The sequence below is a fragment of the Strix aluco genome, chromosome 16, assembly GCF_031877795.1.
Source record: "Strix aluco isolate bStrAlu1 chromosome 16, bStrAlu1.hap1, whole genome shotgun sequence".
Taxonomy (NCBI): domain Eukaryota; kingdom Metazoa; phylum Chordata; class Aves; order Strigiformes; family Strigidae; genus Strix; species Strix aluco.
This window is the reverse complement of record NC_133946.1, coordinates 10,431,654-10,450,573: the sequence shown is the minus strand read 5'-3', so window position 1 is coordinate 10,450,573 and position 18,920 is coordinate 10,431,654. Positions and strand designations below refer to the sequence as shown.

At 47.8% G+C, this 18,920-nt stretch overlaps 1 protein-coding gene and 1 long non-coding RNA gene across 5 annotated transcripts; both read left to right on the top strand.

The window, feature by feature from the left end:
* The first annotated feature begins 1,720 nt into the window (after positions 1–1,720).
* LOC141930581 (uncharacterized) lies at positions 1,721–13,535 on the top strand. Of its 4 annotated transcripts, XR_012625362.1 has the most exons (5): positions 1,721–2,269; positions 4,000–4,053; positions 8,716–12,145; positions 12,271–12,331; positions 13,096–13,535. It is a non-coding gene; the product is annotated as an uncharacterized LOC141930581 (long non-coding RNA). The 4 variants fall into 4 exon arrangements; XR_012625364.1 differs by lacking the exon at positions 4,000–4,053 and having other exon boundaries at positions 1,721–1,982; positions 12,271–13,016; XR_012625363.1 differs by lacking the exon at positions 12,271–12,331.
* A 417-nt stretch (positions 13,536–13,952) lies between these two features.
* Positions 13,953–18,846, top strand: FTH1 (ferritin heavy chain 1). The gene is made up of 4 exons (XM_074841625.1): positions 13,953–14,212; positions 16,267–16,413; positions 17,389–17,514; positions 18,507–18,846. The coding sequence occupies exons 1-4, from the start codon at positions 14,102–14,104 to the stop codon at positions 18,669–18,671; spliced, it is 549 nt and encodes a 182-aa protein (XP_074697726.1). The 5' UTR covers positions 13,953–14,101; the 3' UTR covers positions 18,672–18,846.
* Positions 18,847–18,920: the final 74 nt, after the last annotated feature.

Below are 18,920 nucleotides of genomic sequence, written 5' to 3'. Positions count from 1 at the left end.
TGATGTTTTTTCAAAAAGCGATTGCTTCAAGGTCACAGTGTCCTTGTATCCATTACTCCAGATCACAGGTTGGGACTCTATTTTGCCAAAGTGTCCATTCTCATTTCAGCACTTTTTTGCTCGTTTATGGGTTTCCAGCCTAAGCATATCATAGAATCACAGAATGGTTTGGGTTGGAAGGGACTTTAAAGATCATCTAGTTCCAACCCCCTGCCATGGGGGACACCTTCCACTAGCCCAGGTTGCTCAAAGCCCCGTCCAAACCATTCCAGGGAGGGGGCAGCCACAGCTTCTCTGGGCAACCTGTGCCAGGGCCTTGCCACCCTCACAGGGGAGAATTTCTTCCTTACATCTAATCCAAATCTGCCCTCTTTCAGTTTAAAACCATTACCCCTTGTCCTACCCCTACACCCCTGATCAAGAGTCCCTCCCCCCTTTCCTGTAGCCCCTTTAAGTCCTGGGACGCCGCTCTAAGGTCTCCCCAGAGCCTTCTCTTCTCCAGCTGAACCCCCCCAACTCTCTCAGCCTGTCCTCACAGGGGAGGTGCTCCAGCCCCATGATATCTTCGTGGCCCCCTCTGGACCCACTTGAGCAGGTCCATGTCCTCCTTATCCACCGAGTGGTCCATCCATAAAATCCATGTCTCTCCAATTTAGAGACAAGGATGTCACACAGGACAGTGTCAACTGTTTTGCACAAGTCCAGGTAGATGATGTCAGTTGCTCCTCCCTTTCTTTTGTAAACAGTGAAAATGGTAATTTCTCAGGTTAGTGAACTAGAGGAAGAAAATTATGTGTGTGTGCCTGTTAGGTACAAATGTCAGCAACAGCTGTTTACTTCTAAAACTGAAGATGCAATTTAATAACCTCTGTTAAGTTGCAACATACTGTATTTGGTGCAGTTTCCATTAAGAAGATAGGCTAAGTGTGCTCCTCTTTACCTTCCTCCTATAGATTGTAAATGTCTCTCTGTAACCCTCCTCCTTTCATCTTTTGTCCAGCTTTCAGCTCCATGTCAAGAGTCCAAGGTCCATATCTAAGATGGTTCAACTGTGTAACCGTGGCTCAGGCCGCTGAGAAGACAAAGCTGTGGGCAGAGCTGCGAGATGGTTTGTAGGCTCTCCAGAAGCCGGAGTACAATTAGAGGCAGAACTAGACTGTTGAGTTGGAGTTGTTAGTAGCTCACACAGTCAAAAGGACCAACACCACCAGCACAGCTGGCGGCTGCCTGGGGTCCTCCCGGCCTCTCTTTCCTCCCCTCAGGCAGAGGTTTGTCGGACACCAGCACAGCCGCAAACCTCATTCCCCTCGGAGGGGCTCCCCCCCGCCACAGCCGCCGCCGCTACGGCCTACATTTCCCAGCATGCCGTGCTGGGCGTCGCTGTGGTGACGTCACCACCACGAGACACTACGGCCTGATCTCCACGGCAACAGCGGGCAGGCCCTGCGGGGCCCGGGCCTCCCGCCGAGATCCGAGGGCAGCCCGGCACCCCCGCCCAGCCTGCGGCAATACTGGCGGATGCCGGAAAATACCCGCAGGTCTCCAAGTGTCCCTAAGGAGAGAATTATACGCGGGCTGCCCTGCAGAGGGCCCTCTCGGCCCCGTTAACGAGACTACATCTCCCAGCATGCTCCGGGGCAGAGGCGCATGCGCCCCCGCCTGGCCCCCTGATTGGCTCAGTTGGGTGCTCCTCCGCCGGCAGCGCCCCCTTGCGGGGTGGTTGGGCGCAGGACCCTCACTGCCTCCACCGGCCTGGCCAGGCCTCACCGCGGCCGCCGCCTCCACGGCGATGAAGCTCCGTCCCGGGATCCAGGCCTGGTCCGAGCTACCCTGCTGTGTCCTGGAGGGAGGCCATGCCGTGCCGTGCCGGACCTGGTGGCTGGGCTGGTGATGGGGCCAGGTGCCGTGGTGGTTCCCTTGCCTCGAATGGCCGGCCTGGCCCCTCTCACCCCCGGCCCTGTTGGGTGGGGGGTGCCTGTGGGGTGAGTGCTGGCTTCTGATTCACACGTCTCTGCTGCTCACGGGGGTGAGTGGGTGAGCAGCAGGGCTGGCAGGAGGGGAAGGGCAGTTCAGTGCCTGCCACTCTTGTTTACCGTTGTTTCCTTCCTCCCCGGAGCTGCACAGACACTGACACCAGAGGCCTGAAGCTCGTATGACTACTGATGTGGCCACCTGGTCCTAACAGCTGAGTGTTTGCTCGGTGACTTGCTTGCTGGAATGGCAAGCTGAGGTCATGGTGAGCTGGAGGAGCTCTGGGTCACAGGCTGGCGTATGTCTGAGAGCAGAGAGATGCACTGATATTACAGGCAACCTTAGGCAGACAGATGAGGTGGAAGTGTCACTCAGATTGGTTCTGCTAAGGGAAAGAAGACTCAGATGAGTTATGACACAGTTGTACAGCTTGAGGAAGCAGAGCTAATGTATATGAAGACCAACAGAGTGGAAAGTACTTATAGGAAAATGAGCTTTCTTGCTTTACAATGACAGGATTAGGCAGGTGTGTTAGCTATGCAAATGGTAATGATACTGGAAGGCACCACTGGCAGAGGGCAGCTTTCTGTTGTACTTCCTCAAATTTTATTCAACCTCTGTGTTCTGGGGGGAAGGAGTTGAAATGGGAGTAGGCGGCGTGTTGGGAGTTGTGACCAACTTATTAGTGTGTTAGTTTTTGACTGTTATCCTGGTGCTGTAAGACAGGAGTGTTTACAAAGTTTCTGCAGTCTTCCTAGAAAGTGTTGTGAAGGGCAGCATTCTTCGCAGGACAACTGAACTCTGAAATTAAAGCTAAGTGCTGTAACCTTTCGCACATCCTCTGACTTGTGGTATAACACAAGGACAATCCACTAGTTTTTGAAGGTGAAAATAAAATTTTCTCCTGGACAATGAATAGTGCCTTTCTTAGTTGGGTTACTGCAGACATCAGACAAAACACGGTGCCTGAAAATGAAATCCTATCTCGTTCTCAAGAAGGAAAATGAATAAAGGCCATGTGCTGGTCAAGAAGAGATTCTGTCTGACTCCTAGCCCTTAGGGTTTGGTTGCTTTTGTAGGTGCTGTTGCTCAATCCTGATACTCCCATCTAAGAGGAAAGCAGAAACTGAAACAAAAAGAGGTCTGTCAGATTATGGTTGGGGGTGATATGGGGAAAGGAATAGAACTGTCTCCTACCAATTGTTTCTGGAAGAAGGGACTTCTGGAGGGTGTAGTACAAGAAGAGAAAGTTTCCAGTTGATCTAATGTAATGACGGTGTCACTTTCTCTTCCCATTTCTCAGTCTCTCCATGCACTGGTGTTTCTTATGCTGGATGTGGCTGTAGAAACAGGCAGATTCTCAGTCCCTTTCCCTCCTCCTTTCCAGTCTCTTCAATTTCCAGCCATGTTCCTAGCTTTTCCACTTTGTTATCGTAGGCCTCTGTGTGGTTGTGTTACTGTGATGTGACTGTGGGCCAGATTAGGTTGAAATAGTTCAGGAAGTACTCCTGTACTGAGCCACTTCTGGAGCGAGCTGCTTTTCTGGCCTCTGGAGTAGAGCAAGAAGGTGTTGAACGCTTCCCACCTGAGGAGGTTTGTGATGACACAGGGCCTTCCAAGCAGGTCTAAGCTGACGATGCAAAGGAGAAGGGTTTTCAGTAGAAAACATTGGAAGTGGATGTTCTTTCCTTTACTAGGCTGACAAACATGGTCCACCCTGTTCAACTTGAAATGTTCACATTTATGAGGAAGGAGGTAGACCCTAGTGATTCCAAAGTATATGAAAAGATGAAGAATGCAGAGAGTAAACACAGGCTTTTCTTAACAAGTGAGCTTCTAGGCAAATAAAGAAGCTAGAGGAATGGTGGAGATGTTTTGTAGGGACTCGTGTGCTGCCCTAATGCTACTCTATGGCTCAACAGCAGGATCAGCAAATACCACTTGTCTACTGTTTAGACCAGTCATAACTGCTGGCAAAGTATATTCTGGCTCATGGGGTATCTTAAATCCGAAATTTTTTTTTAACAGGGCAGTGAGACAGCCTTTTCCTTGTCTGCGGATCTGAACTGACTGATCAGAGAGGTGTGTGATAAGGGTGGGGGTTAAATAATCACGAGGTTTGATAGCAAATCTGTTCGCCCCTTGCTTCTGCAAGTGAGGCGCTCAGGATAATGAGTGAGCCAGGCCTGGGGTGCGTACTCCTCGCTGGGTGAGAACCTGGACTTGACACAGCATCTTCTCCAGGGCAGCTCTGAGGCTGTAAGGGCAGGGAAAGAAATCCGAATTGCCTATATGAGGCAGCCTCCACTGCTAGTTAAGCCTCGCTGTGGCCAGGGATGCAGTCGCTTATGAATTCCAGTAAAAGGCTGGTAGCTTTTTTGCGTGGTCATGCTGAGCCAGTTCATACAGCTGAACTTTACTGACAAAGTTTCCTGGATTAAGTAACAATGCTGCAATTCTGGCTTATTTTTCTTCCCAATCAGAAATTATGTTTTACATGGTGACCTAAGTACCATCCGCATGGTTTAGCATCTGAGCCACTCCCTTCACCATCCTGTTATTTTGGCTGATGTCAGCCTGTTGCTCAATCTGCACCTCCTGACTGGAGAAGGGCTTTGTAAGAGAACCCACTACAGCCGCTTCCCTTTTGGGCCTGATTAAACATCTTCACTGCTTCTTAGTGTCCTGGCATCTTGGCCAGATTCTAGGTGTACAGTCTTTGCAGTTTCAGCATGAGTCCCCACTTGAGGAACGGCTCTCTGTGAGCTGTCTCCTCGGTGTGTCTCATCTCCATGTCCCCTGCAACACTGAAGGTTCTAACCCGGGTACCACAGTGCGTGCTGTGCTCCGCTGCCATCGGAGTGTATCGCAGACCTGCACCGACAGATCCCTGTGAGCAAGGCTGTGGTTGCCTCCCATTTTGTTGTTGCTTTTTTTCCTCTCTTGGCTTGCACACACACACTGGAAACTTTAGTTTCTTTTGCGGAGGTGTTCTGGTGGGATCACGACAGGCAGCAGAAATTCAGAGGGCTTGTCTAAACAGGAAGCTACATAGACCAAATTAGGGACAGGATTTATAGCCCATGCAGTTTTGGGAACAAGTGTCTTGGCCACAGCAGGTGTGAGGAAGCGCCCTCCACTTTCAGAAGGGGTGTATACTAGCTCTCAAGGATTTGACTGTGGCATATGAAGCAATTAATTTCTGTCTCCCCCCCAACTTCTGCTTCTCATTGCTGTGGAGCTTGGCCAGCACTCCTCGTCCATCTCAGCATGAAGGCATAACCTGAATGCTTGAGCTGATCGAGCAACCTGCTGCCCTCCCACCCTGCACCTGACTCTGGAGCTTGTTAGATCCCTCCATTGGCCAAGCCAACCCTAGAAACTGGCCAAAAATGGTTGATTTTTCTTCTTCAGTTTTTGGCTATTCATGAGCTGAACTGGCCTGTAGAGACCCTGATGAACACTGAAGCTAGTATGGGGGTAGACAGGGTGGCTGAAGACAGGGAAAAGAGGCAGCTAAGGTGTGTGTATGTTTGTGTGTGTGTGTAAGGAATGCAGTCTCCCCTTTTTGACAGCCTCAAGTTGTGTGAATGTTCCAGATGCATGGTGTAGCTTTACTCCCAGCCTGCTGCTGTCCTGTGGGTTGTGTCCCTTCACGGTGGCTTTCAGAAGCAACCAAGAGCATAAAACAAAAGGCAAGGAGTCCAGGCTGTGCTAAATAAGTCTGGAGCGGAAATCTTTTTTTTTTTTTTCTTGTCTGACTAGAAGGTTCCTGATTTAACTGGTTTCAGTCTTGGTCATCACTGCCTATTTAGACAGGTTTTGGGCAGCGTGGCCATGCATGACTGAGCAAGTCTACTCATAACGTAGAGCAACTGAGGGGAGGGACTGATTCCTTAGGCCAGGCAGAGCATTCCTCTGGTTGTCTTAAACCTGAAATGAAGCTGGCTGCTATCCTAGAAAAGTGTGAGAGCCTCGTGGATGAGACTGATAATGACACCTTTTAGTGGGAGTATCTTTCCAGCATGCTGACCCAAACCACAGGGCAACATCAGCTGATGGCCAAGGTTTAAGAGGCTAGTGGTCTGCCTGGGTTTAATGATTCTCCTTAGTCTGTTCAGCAGAGCATCTGCTACAGTCTGAAATAGGCAGGGGTGATTGCTGAGGAGTTTGTATACTCCTTTCTGTAGCAGTGCGTCGTACTGTAGCTGCCCTTCCGTGTTATCTAGCTGACTGCATGAAGCAGGTGGCCTGTTCTGTAACTGTTTTAGTGGTTGCTGAAATGTTGCTATCTGTGGGCATGGTCCAACATCTGCTGAGTTGAAGACAACAACTTACACACGGTCCTCATATCTGATCCTATGTATTAGTATCAAGGTCGGGTCTTGCCCTTATTTCTCTCTGTCCAGTTTCACAGCTTTTTTTTTTTCTTTCCCCCACAAATGCTGTGATAGAAGAAATTTGGAAAGGGAAAACCAGGTTCTAAGGTCTTGGCTCTCCCAGTTTGTTCAGTATGTGGGGCAGAAGCGTTACGGCACAGGGAAAGCAGCAGTGGATCACTTCCCCACCAGCCACTGACGCCTTGTGGAAGGAACTGTGTCCAGCTCATCCAGAGATCACTTTGCAGGAGCAAATACTCTGCACTTTAACACTGGCTGCTTTGCAGGGGGCACACGTAGCAGCAGATCCAACTTGAGCCCCTTGAACTGCTTTTAAATATTTTTATGCTGCTGGCGAGGGGCTGGACGTGGCTTAGGAGGAAATTGCACCCAGCAGAAGAGGTGTGCAAGTGGGTGTGCATGTGCGGAGCCCACGGAGTTGTGCCTGCATCACAGCTGCATAAACCACATGGGTGTTTTCATGTCCCTTTACATCATAGCAGGAACCAGCTTTTCCCACAGACTCTCAGAAAACTCTCTCTGCTTTCTACTTGCCCTCACCAACCTATGGCCTCACCTCTACAGAGAAAATCCCTCCATTTCTTCTAAGCCACTAAAATGATCTAATCTCTTCACTTCCTCTAAAGAAACCATGAAATAAATGAGTTCCTGGAGAGACCTGCTCAACAGCAGCAGTTTGGAGGTGCCCCCCCCCGCCATCAGCATGTCCTGCCTCAGAGAGATCGTGACATGGGCTGTCGCTTGTTTTTGTGGTGGAGCTGGTGGTTTATCGGGCTGGTGCATGTTCTTTAAGATGATGTTTAACTGCCAGTTCCCTGTAAAAGCTTGTTTCTTCTCATCATGCTTGAAAGCATTTGTCCGCCTGCACCTTTTTGGGTGGCTAAATATAAAAGCAAACACCACCTACTCTGGAAGGCTTAATGCTGTATAATGTCTGTTCAAACTTGATGCTACACAAACTGTCAAAATGGCATCTGGGGGTTGAGCAATAATTAGAAATATGAGTATGCATTGGCAGATGGATAGCCTGGTTTATGGGCACAGTCATGAGATAGGGAAGCTTTGAAAGAGCTTCAGGGCTCCACTTCAGATCTGTACTGCTGCCTTGCTTCCCCCACCAGCCTCTGTCTCTCGCTGACCCGCTGCAATGCCACCACTAATCGCAGCTTGATAACCCTACTGTGCTACGGCACCGTGCTGGGAGCGTGTGGGCTCCCTGTGTTGCCCATGGGGCCGGGTGTAGTGCTGTGAGCGTGCCAGCTCCAGCGTGTGTGTCCAAAACACACTCTTGTGCATCCTCACAAAGTTAAATGATGGCCTCCGCTGGCAGCCTGAGGGATAGAGGCAATAGAGGTCTGTTTAAAGTTTGTCGCTTTGATAGATTCCTAAATGAAACCTTATCTTTAAAAAATGGCATTTCACCTGTGTATCCTGCTCACAGTGAAAGCTGCCTGATCATTCATGAAGGCTTGAATGCTTACCAGTGTTTTGCAGGGGAATTCACGATAAGAAGGAGGTGATTTCTGGTGTATTGAGAAATTTCCCTATGGTTGTTGACTTTAGCTGGGTGGTTCTGTTTGCAAGCACTTTTTCTCCCCAGCTTTTCAGTATTTGAGGAAAAAAGTACAACAAAAACAGGGAATGGTAATGATAATTACCCTCCCACCTCCTTGTTTTTAAGACTTTGTAAATCTGAGAGGGTAAAAAGGTAAATCACACTACAAGAGGATGATGACAGAATAGCAAATGCTGTGGATTGTGGCCTGTGGTGGAATGTCAACATTAAACTAATTGTGGCTTTTGCAACTTGGCAAATCTGTCTTGTGAAAGCTACAGTATGTCCACTTAGTGCACAGACTGTCACTGAGATCAGAGCTACAGCTTTTCAGGCACAGATAGTGGAGTCGGTCTTGAAATTAGGTGTAAAGCTAGTAAATTCACCAAATTCTGCTTCTGGCCCTGCCAGGCAGTCAGAATTACTGTATAATTAACACTGTTCTGCCTCACTTGCCTCTGAGCACATTTTTAGAGGCATGTCAAATAAGGAAAAATAAATTAAAAGGGTATTCTGAACAAATTCGAGAATTGTGATCTGCAGCATTTCGCTTAGACTGACTGTGCAAAAATGTTCCGAGAGAGAAAAAAACTGTAACACAACTTAGAAAATCTGTATCTGTCTAAAATGGGTCTTACATTACTTGTCTACAAAATCCTGTAGTACAGACTGTTACAGATTATTTTGTCTTTGGGATTTCTTTCCTATAGCAGAACAGCTTTGTGTTCAATCATCTCCTAAGTGAATTTCCCAGAATAACTTCAAATATCCTTTGTCTTTCTGGTTTAGGACTGTGTTTCCAGGAACTAGCAGTTCTGCGTAACCCAGTTATTTGTATTCTGTGTCGTAAGTACTCAGTGAAAACCTGTTGCCTAAAACCTGAGTTTTCCACATGTAGAAATTTGGGCTCCTAAAAGAAATGACTGAAAAATGTGCACAGTGTTTTGCCCGAGGAACTAGAGGAGGAGTTTGCAGTTACTGGCGATGCCATTTTTAGGATATCTTACAGAACAAGTGGATCCCAGATGTTTTTAGTAAACGGCTTTCCAAACTTACAGTTGAGATTAGTGTCAAATTTCCAGACATGTGATCAACCTTGGAGCCAAGTTTAGGGTTGCTTTTGTGTTTACATAAAGTCTGTGAGCTGAATATACACTGAAGTTTGTGGGTGGAATGGAAGTGCTCCATAACAAATATTTGACTGGATGCACAGTTTATCTTATTTACAGGACTTTGAGCTTTGAAAAAAGGTTACTGTATTTTTGTTGATGACATATTCGAGGCATATTCAGCTCTGTCTTGTTCACTGGATTTGGAACAGTTGTTGCTTTTTAACTCAGATCTGTTATTATTCTAGCCGTTAAACTAGCATGGCAAAAAGCAAGCATTTTAAAGCTAGAGGGGAACCATTTCTGCAGATGATAAATGAAACTTTGTGCATTCCTGAACATTCTGGCTTGTCCAACTACAGTGAGCTCTCTGCTCACACCAGTGAAGCCTCTGGTTGAAGGTCTAGCTGGATGCCTAAATCACATGCTAAGTTTGTGTTCAGGAACTGTATCAGCAAAAATCTGGCTTCTGTTTTTACAAGCTCAGAATTTACTTGATGCAGATATTGTCCAGTATCTGTCTAAAAGTCATGTTTTCAATCTGCACTAAGATCACTCCCATCATTTGGAATGATCATGCACAAGAAGGGCACAGGGGAAGTATGAATGATATTAAAATGGGTCTAAGAGTCATGGAAACTTTCCCTATTTTTAATACCATACCCTAGGCCAGGGGTTCTCAACCGGTTTCCTCCACCACGGACCCCCTTTAAATACCTTTTGTGGCTGTGGACCACCAAGACTTAATTCAAGATTTAAAGCAGTAGACTGCATCAAATATGTATTTCAATTTTCTCATGAAGGGTCTTCAAATTTGGAGAGAAGGGAAATAAGTTAATCTGTTAATGCACACACTCATAATATAATATCTTTATTGCAATGATTCCATATGAATTTAAAATAACAGCATCAACACTCTTGCTCAGATGGCCCATTTTATGGTATTTTAACACGCTAATTCCAAATTTGATGCCAATTTTTACATTAAGATTTGATGAAAACTTTTTACAATTCTTGTTACCTCCCCCCTTGTTTGTCTGTATTCAGTCACCATATATTTTTGTTTACGGGTCCAGGGCCACCACTTGGAGGAACAGACTTCAGCCCCATTGTGGCCCTAATAAGGGCCGTTGGGTTAAGAAAATGTCTTTAAGAGAAAAACTGCCTAGTTAAAGTGGGTCCCACCAACCATACTAGCACTGAATATACTAGAGCAGGCATGGGGAAGGGCTTGATTATGAGAGGAGCATTGAGGGGAGGGGGCTGTGGGAAAAGGAGGCACAGTGCTTGCCGTGGGCCAGACCAACTGTTTCCAGGCTGGACGTTCCCCATCCCTGCTTTAAGCCTTTGCAGACCCCCTGTGACCACATCATGGCCCCCCAGGATTGAGAGCCACTGCCCTAGGCCTTTATGCAAAGTTGTTGCCAACATCAAATGCTCTTGCTGCATGGTGCCATGCACGGCCCTGTCTGCACAAATTTGCTGTAACCATGTGTCTTGCCCTCTTAAAACCCTTCTCCGGGCTCCCAAACTAGCAGCTATTTACCCTTGGCCCAGACAGAGAGAGAGACGCACGCGCGTGTGCACACGCACACGACGTGTGCCACTCTGCCGATACTCTGAGGTGGATTTTTCTGCACCTAGGTATATCTTGACCACTGTCCACCAGTTCTCTGACTTAATCATCTTCTGTATATATCTGGAAACCTTCACCGAAGAAGCTCTGATTATTTTTTCACACTTAAATTGTCCTCTCCAGCTGTCATATGAGCAAACTAAGCACTACTGTCCCTGAATTGGCTGATATTCGGGTCTGTGCTCTGTGTATAATATCTAAGCTGTAAACAAGAGAGCTTGCTCCATTGTTTCTGATGGGATCTTGTCCAAGGGAAAACAGAGATTGTCTTCAACAATTTGAAGCTTGTGTAGGCAGACAATACATTGACTTTTGCCTGTGGGCAGCATGAAGCATGCCTCTTCTTCAGGCCAACGAAGCAGCTGAGAGCTGACAGAAATTCAAAGTAATGCTGCACATGCGCTCTGCTGAGAGGGTGGATCAGTCCCTGGGCAGCTGTGGTGCTGGTGTGTAAGAGTGTACTGAAAAAAAGTAATTTGCATTACCAGGCTCTTTTTCCTGCATACACCAACATCTTTAATCTCTTGGATTTGAATGAGAAAGGTGAGGATCCCCCCTCTAATTCCAATAGTTTCATGAATAATTGTCAGGTGTGCAATTAACTAATAACTGCTGAAAATAATATGATAGAAAGAAGTGTCTGAAGCATTGTCAGATGTAAAAAAATGAGCTTGCAATTACTGAATGTGAATGTCATTTGATGGGAAGTCTGGCCTGAGTATGGTAGTGCTTTTAGCAGGCTTCTTCCCAAGAATGCTTGTAAATGCATTCTTCAGGAAGAAAGGCACAAGATAAAAGAAGGCTTAACCCAAGCCATAGGAAAATGGTATGAAATAAAGTCGAAATTAAAACACGATGTGACAGTAGTTTGAGAGAGCCAGTTCACAATCAACAGAAAAGGCCTGGGTGTAGCTGAACCTAAATTCTTGGAAGACCAGAGTGGGGGACACTCTTCATGTTGGTCACCAGGATATCATGGCCCATGGCTGTATGATCCAGTGTGTCCTATACTGGCCACGTAACTGCTGTCATCAAAGTATCAAAGTGTATTGTGCAACTTGCACTTGATCTAGAAAGCAGAATAATAGGACTTTCCTAATCTTACTGACATTTAATCATGAGTGGCACAGACTGTTCAAACTATAGAGGAAATATTGCTGTTATTAATGGACTTTGTGCTCAGTTGCTTGCAGACTGTGCGGTTGCACAGCCTTTTCATGGAACAATGTAATGAGGATTGGAAAAAATAAACAGCAACAACTTTCTTCACATAGTTCCAAGTGTGCCTTTCTCAGTCAGAGGCAAAAAGATTAGGTGAAAAGAGAACACAAACAGCAAACATAAATGGCTTAGTGTTTTGTAGGTTCAAGGTTACTCTTTTGGAATACTGAAACATACTCTGCGATGAACTGCCAATATAGACTGTCAAGTTATACATGAGTCTGTGCTTCAGGAAGACAACTCCTAACTTTTGGTAAGCCTCTTCAGCCACGTTTGTTTGAGGTACCTGCAAGCTGGTGAAAATCCTACAGTATAAAACGTTAATGCAAGTCTGCCCAGCAGGTACAACTTTTTTTTTTTTTTTTTTTTTTACATAAGCATTTGTGTGGGAGGAGAACATGAGATTTCAAATGTACCTGGCAGCCTGCTGAAGCGATAGGTATGACCCACGTTAACTTATGGATCTTAATTACTTCTGATAGTTAACCGACAGAAGCAACAGAAAACAGTAAAACAAAGGAAGCTGTAGACTGCCTGTTTCCTTCAGGCATTCAGGGCACCTCAGAAAGTGCCGTTGTGCTGACATAAGCCTTGCGCTGCCCTTTATGCACAGAAAGAGCTGTGTGGTCATGCGTGGGAAATCACACCTTACCGGGAAAGTTCAAAGACCAAATAAAATTCTGTAGAAAGAACTGGTTAGAGGAAAATTGATTTAATCTGAGTTTACAGGCTCAGTAACTTGTAATATTTCTGATGAATTTCAACATTAACATTGGCTTAGTAAAAGCCAAGTTTTTGGGAGCCCAGTGTTACAGGATGATCTCAGTTTAAGTAGGATGTTTTCAGCCCTCAAGGTTGCATTTATCATCTGATTAAAATTTCAGAAACCAGAAAGTAAACAAATCCAGTGTTTACTGAAAATAAATGACGACACAAACTGAATGAGTATGGTAGTACTAAAAGCGGCTGAAATCATCATCTCATTATCAGAAGGCTTGTTTTTTCCTATTTGACCTTTGATTTCTCAATTAGTTCTTTATTATTTGGCATTATGTTTGAACTGACTCTAGGCTCCTATCCTAAATCTCACCATGAAGCAAATTGAATATCTGAGGGCAAGAAATGTTAGTTTCTCACCAGTTTTCTTGTGTAGGTGCCTTTAGTTGTGACTGGTGCTAACATCCAGTGTGTTTCCTTCCCCAGGTCCTTGGCAAACCAAGAGCCATCGCTGCAGGTGCCTGTTGATAACTGGGAGCAACTTTGCTGAGTGATGGTACTGTTCAGCTGTTTGTCCACTTGTGGTTGGCTCATGAGGGTAACCAAGGATTTTCACCTTTATTTAATTGTTTCTGAGGAGCGTTTTTGAGGCAGTATCCAAAGGAGGGCCAGGTCACTGAAGTCTGAAAACTCACCAGGCCTCAGCGCTGAGAGAGACTCTGGCAAATCAGAGCCGGCAGCTGTCACTGACACGCAGCTGAGCTTTTATACTGGTTTCCAGTCCCCATTCCCACTTTCAGAGTAAGGGAAAGGGGAAGAAACCCCATCCACCACAGCATGAATTCCTTCCTTCCTAACCCTGGCTTAATTAAGCTCGAATGTTTCAGGTTTTAAAGCTCTACGCTGTTTTTCGTTGAACAAACACATCTTGGTGCCCACAGTGCTTTGGTCTCTGCGCCTCCGCCCCAGGCCTGCTCCCTCTCTGTGGGGTTGGGAGCCCCCCGCAATGGCAGAGAGACGCCCCCGACCTCCACATTTAGGCTGGGACTGGGGTCGGCTAAGCCTGGGCGGGGGAGTTTTGTCAGTTTTGGGGTGGGAGGCGGGGGGTTACAGGGCCCCTCAGGCAGCCTTGACCGGCGGCCGCGGTGGAGGCCACCGCCAGCCCGGCGCTGTGGGAAGGGGGTGGGCGGGGCGCGGCGCGCGCCGCCGGGGGAGGTGCTGAGTCACGCTGGGTTTGCAGTAAGCGCGCGGAAGCTCCGCCCTTTCGGCGCTCGCGCGTCAGGGGGCGAGGCGGGGCGGCGCGCGCTTGGCGCTGCGGCACTATAAAAGGGGCGGCGCGGGGCAGCGGCCGGTCAGAGCGCATCGGCGAGGCGGAGCGGAGCGGGTTCCTGCGTCAACAGTGCTTGGACGGAACCGGCCGCGCTCGGGCCCGCCGCCCCCACCGCTACCACAAACCTTTCGTACCTACCGACTCATCTCTTAAGGCAGCGCCATGGCAGCGCCCCCTTCCCAGGTGCGCCAGAACTACCACCAGGACTGCGAAGCCGCCATCAACCGCCAGATCAACCTGGAGCTCTACGCCTCCTACGTGTACCTCAGCATGGTGAGCACCTCGGCGGGGGATGGGGTCTGCTCCTCGATTTGTCCCGGCGTGAGGGCTGTGTGTGGGGATAAAGCGAGGGAGGGGGGTGGGCTTCCTCGTAGGCTTGCCCGGCGTGAGGCCTGTGTGTGGGGATAAAGCGCCAGCGGGGGGGAGCTGCTGTTGGGTTTGTCCGGTGTGAGGCTTGTTGTGGGGATAAAACGGGGTGGGGGGGGCCTGCTCGTGGGCTTGTGCGGTGTGAGGCCTGTGTGTGGGCATAAAGGCGGGAGGGCGCGCTTCGGGCCTACCCGGGAACGCTTGTGTTCAGGTAGGGGCAGGGGGGTTAGGCCACCCTAGGGGAGGAGGCGGGCCCACCCGCTGAGGCTTTTCCCCTGAGAGGGGTTTGGGCCCTGCCGGGGAGGGGGAAGAAGCGTTCCACCTTCTGTGTGAGGCCTTCCGGAGGAAGGGGAAGGGAAGGTATGGGGGCTTGAGGAGGGGGTGGGGTAGCGGTATGAGCAAGGATCATGCAAGGACTAAAGGCGTAGACTGGGCTGCTTGTCCCGGGTGCTCCCCACCGAGTGGGGAGTGTGCCGGCGCTGCCCGGGCTCTGCACAATGGACCAGTCTGGGCTTTCCGCGCACGCTGCCCAAAGTACCTGACCGGCTTGCGGGGGGTTCCCGAGTGACGGGCGGTGCCTGCGGGCGCAGCCGCGCCCCTTCTCCTCTTCCTCCTCCGCCCGCCCCCCCCCCCCCCGCTTTTGAGGCGTTCTCGGCCTTCCCCAGGGGGTGGGGCGGCCGCTTGTTTTCTGTAGGTGAGGCCTTTATCTCGGTGGCGAACTTCAGTTACCGCTCTTTGTCCGTTGCCCTTGGCGGACTTGTTATCAGCACAGCTCAGCAGCTTCCAAGCGGCTCTGCCCTTGGGGCTGGGCTGGATAGCAGGAGTTGACTAACGAAGCGATTGGCACCTTTCCCACAGGCGTTTTTGACTATGAGGCAAGGTTTTTCGTTCATAGTTTTTGAAGTGAATTGGTAGGAATCTGTGGTTTCCTTGGCACTGTGCTTGCGTGTCTCCCTTAGCGTGAGACTCCCTTTTTAGCTATAGCTGAGATGAATAACTTTGGTCCAAACAGCAGCTCTGACCTTTGTGCAGCAGTCGTGGTCCTTTAGACGTGCAGGTAACTTGAGACTTTCTAGTGACACTGTAGTATGTTGTGGCATGTAGGTGTGGAACTTTACAGCTTGCTTCTGCATTACTGTGACGGTCTGAACCTCAGCTACGAGCTGAATGTAATTATGTTGGTGGATGATAGTGGCACACAAGCACCAGTGTCTTGCCTTGAACCTCCAAGCCACTGGTTTAAGAGCGGAGAATTCTGTAGTAGTTTTTCTGGTAAATAACTGACAGTGGATACAAAGATTTCCTTTGAATCCTGCCTAATGGCTCTGACCAAAGAACAAACAAGCTGTGTGGTGGCTTCTAACTACTGTTACAGTTTTTTCAGCTTTCAAGAAAGATGATCTTGTGTTTGCTGTTGAATATATATTTTAGTTCATTTAAGCTTTTGTCTTTTTAATGTGATACTAACTTTTTTCCCCAAAAGTAGAAAGTGTACTACTTAATCTAATCCCTGATAAGCCTGGGGAAGCACGTTAGCTTTATTGCAGAAGTGCCTTAGAGTTCTTGGCCATCCTTAAGTGGTGTTGCAAGTCAGAACCTTGACTTGAGATCATTGTAAACAACTCGAGCAAACAAAGGGAGCAGGGAAGGTTTCTCCTTCTCGAAAACGGGTAATTTTGTGGGGTTTGTTTTGTATCTTCAGAACTGAACCACAAATACCATTTATTTGTGTCCCTGGTGTTCATGGTAGGGATAGAGGTTAAAATTTAATCCTAGTTAGGAAAATCTGACTAAGGGAAGAATTTTGCCACATTGCCTTGCTGTCGCCTTATCTTGGACTCCAGCCATCTTGAAGTAGGGGTGATCAGAGACACATCTGAAGTCACAGTATGGACTTGGCTTTGTGCGGTGGCTGGAGTGAGAGGCTTGGGGTTTTGAACATATGAATTCTTATTTTTCAGTCCTACTATTTTGACCGGGATGACGTGGCTCTGAAAAACTTTGCCAAGTATTTCCTGCATCAGTCCCATGAGGAACGTGAGCATGCTGAGAAACTGATGAAACTACAGAATCAGAGAGGTGGACGCATCTTCTTGCAGGACATCAAGGTGAGGAGGGGAGCTATGGGTTGCCCTAGTCTCATGCAGCACTAGACTTGGGGTCTCTCTCCAGACTGGAGGGGGATGAATTTTCCTCTGGGTCCTCTCCTGGAAGGAGCAGCAGCTGACATTACATAAGCATATACCCCATGGCTGTGATCTGTGCATGGCACTCAGCCCAAAAATCTAGAGATGTGTAGTAATTTGACTAATAAAAAGTGCTTCCTATGTAAGAAGATGCCTAGCCCTAGGTGGTTTGCTGTGGTAACTAGAACACAACTGATTCATCTACCTTAAATTTAATGGCAAGGGTGTTCTCTACACTGTTTTGTAGAGAACTTGCTTGCCATGGGAACATGAAGTCTCAAGTTCCCAATTGCTTGTTATGGCTCACTGCAAGACTTCATAGCACTGTTTTCTTGAAATCAGTTAAATTAACATTATCTGGAACAGCAGAAAGTAAGCAATGTCGTAGGGCCAGTTTAATGTAAGACGCCTCTTCATGGGGAAAACAGCAACCAATGGAAGTGATGGGCACTTGAGAAGAATTCCCTGGTTACTAGAAGGTCTGAGTACTTGTAAACACCAGGCTCTAGACTAGGCAGTTGGAGCTGAAGACTGGACTTGCCTGGACTGGTGTCATAACTGCTTCATTTCTGAGATGATGCTCATTGCCTGCTTATAGGCAGATGTTTGAGCCGTAGGTTATATCAGGAGGGGGAAGAAAGTAGCTCTAGTAGCTGTCTTGCCTACAAGAGCTCAGAGAACATAACATGAGGAGAACTTGGGGAATAGGGGCAGGTCTGGGACTTGAAGCATGCGCTCAGTTCTGTTCAGAGTGTGCTCTGCATGTGCCAAGCTTTTGAAGATACCGAAATGCCTGAACTTGGTCTAAACAGGCTTTGAGACTGATCTTAAAGACTTTGCTCCCTAATGGTCTGCGGGTACTTAGAGAAAACACAATCATGTGATTTCCCCTTCTAGAAGCCAGATCGTGATGACTGGGAGAATGGCCTGACTGCAATGGAGTGTGCCCTCCACCTGGAGAAGAATGTGAACCAGTCACTGTTAGAACTGCACAAATTGGCAACTGAGAAGAATGACCCACACGTAAGTGGACGCTGAAGCTGAGAATGTTGCTCTGCAATGAGGGTGCTTGTGTGTGTCTAATTGTGCGCGTTTGGGGGTGAGTTGTGTGTCCCTGCTGTTCCTCAAGGTGAAAAAAGGGTGTGAACTAGTGGTGCAGGTTTTCCAGAGGGAAGGGCCTGGGTGTCAGCCTGTACCTTAGCCCTTTGGTAGGGTTATTGCCATCTTTTTCCTGGACCAGTGGCAGAGTGCTGGGGTGGCTGAGGCCAGAACAGTGGGTGCATTGTTTTGTTCAAACCCTTCTGTTGCTCTTGCGAACAGAGAGCACTCCTGTGAATGGCATTTTGGGGAGAAGGAAAGTACTGAGCTCTACGGAGAAGGCTTGTTTCTGTGAGGGATGAGTTCTGACTTTAAACCAGTGGATGCCTGCAAGGCCTTTGTCATAAGATTTTTGGAGTCACTTCTGAATATTAAAAGCCCTGACACTTCAGAATACAGTGAAAATACAGGTTTCTTGACAGATGGAAGTTATTGGCAAGGCTGGATTGAAGCTTCTTAGTATCTGGAAGAGATTAGCATGTGTCTGAATCTCAGTAGACTGGGAAGTGTCTTGTGTAAACTAGAGGGGCTTTCTCAGAGAGAACATAGTTTGACTGTTCTAGAGGTGGAAATCCTCACTGTCAGAATTCAAGTCCTGTGCAGTGGGGGCTTCTGAATATGTTCAGAAACTTGTCTGTTGCTTCTTGCAGTGAGGAAGAGAGGGGACTCTGAGCTGACATCGTACTGTGGGGTTCTGGAGCGAGTGTGCCTAGATAAGCCTGCCACACTTGGCTCTTGTTCTGGCATTGCTGAAGCAAAACTAAAGGCTTCTTCCTCTCGGGTATCTTCTGCAGCTTTAGAATTGTCACTCTGTACCTTTTCCTTTCCCTAGAGAGGATTGGTAGGATTTCAGGTGCTGCTTCAGCAGGATAAGCTGTGTCCAGGCCTAAATTTAAATTCTTTTGTCTCCCTTTCAGTTGTGTGACTTCATTGAGACTCACTACCTGGATGAACAGGTGAAGTCCATCAAAGAGCTGGGTGACCATGTGACCAACCTGCGGAAGATGGGGGCACCAAAATATGGCATGGCAGAGTACCTCTTTGACAAGCACACCCTAGGGGACAGTGACAATGAGAGCTGAAGTCTTGCCGAGAGCCACCCTGGGGGTTTCAGTGGGACTTCTATCTTACTGTCCAGCCATGCATGCATCTTCAGCTATCTAGATAAACAGTTCTCATACTCTGTACCAAATATCACCCTTCTTTTCTCTTGTGTTTTGTGTATTGCCCTCCATCCAATAAAGTGACTTAGTTCAAGTTGGCTTTTTATTGTTTTTCTCAGGAGCAAGAGGCCTGTGCTTGCAGGATTGTGCTCCGTAGTCTCTGTTGTG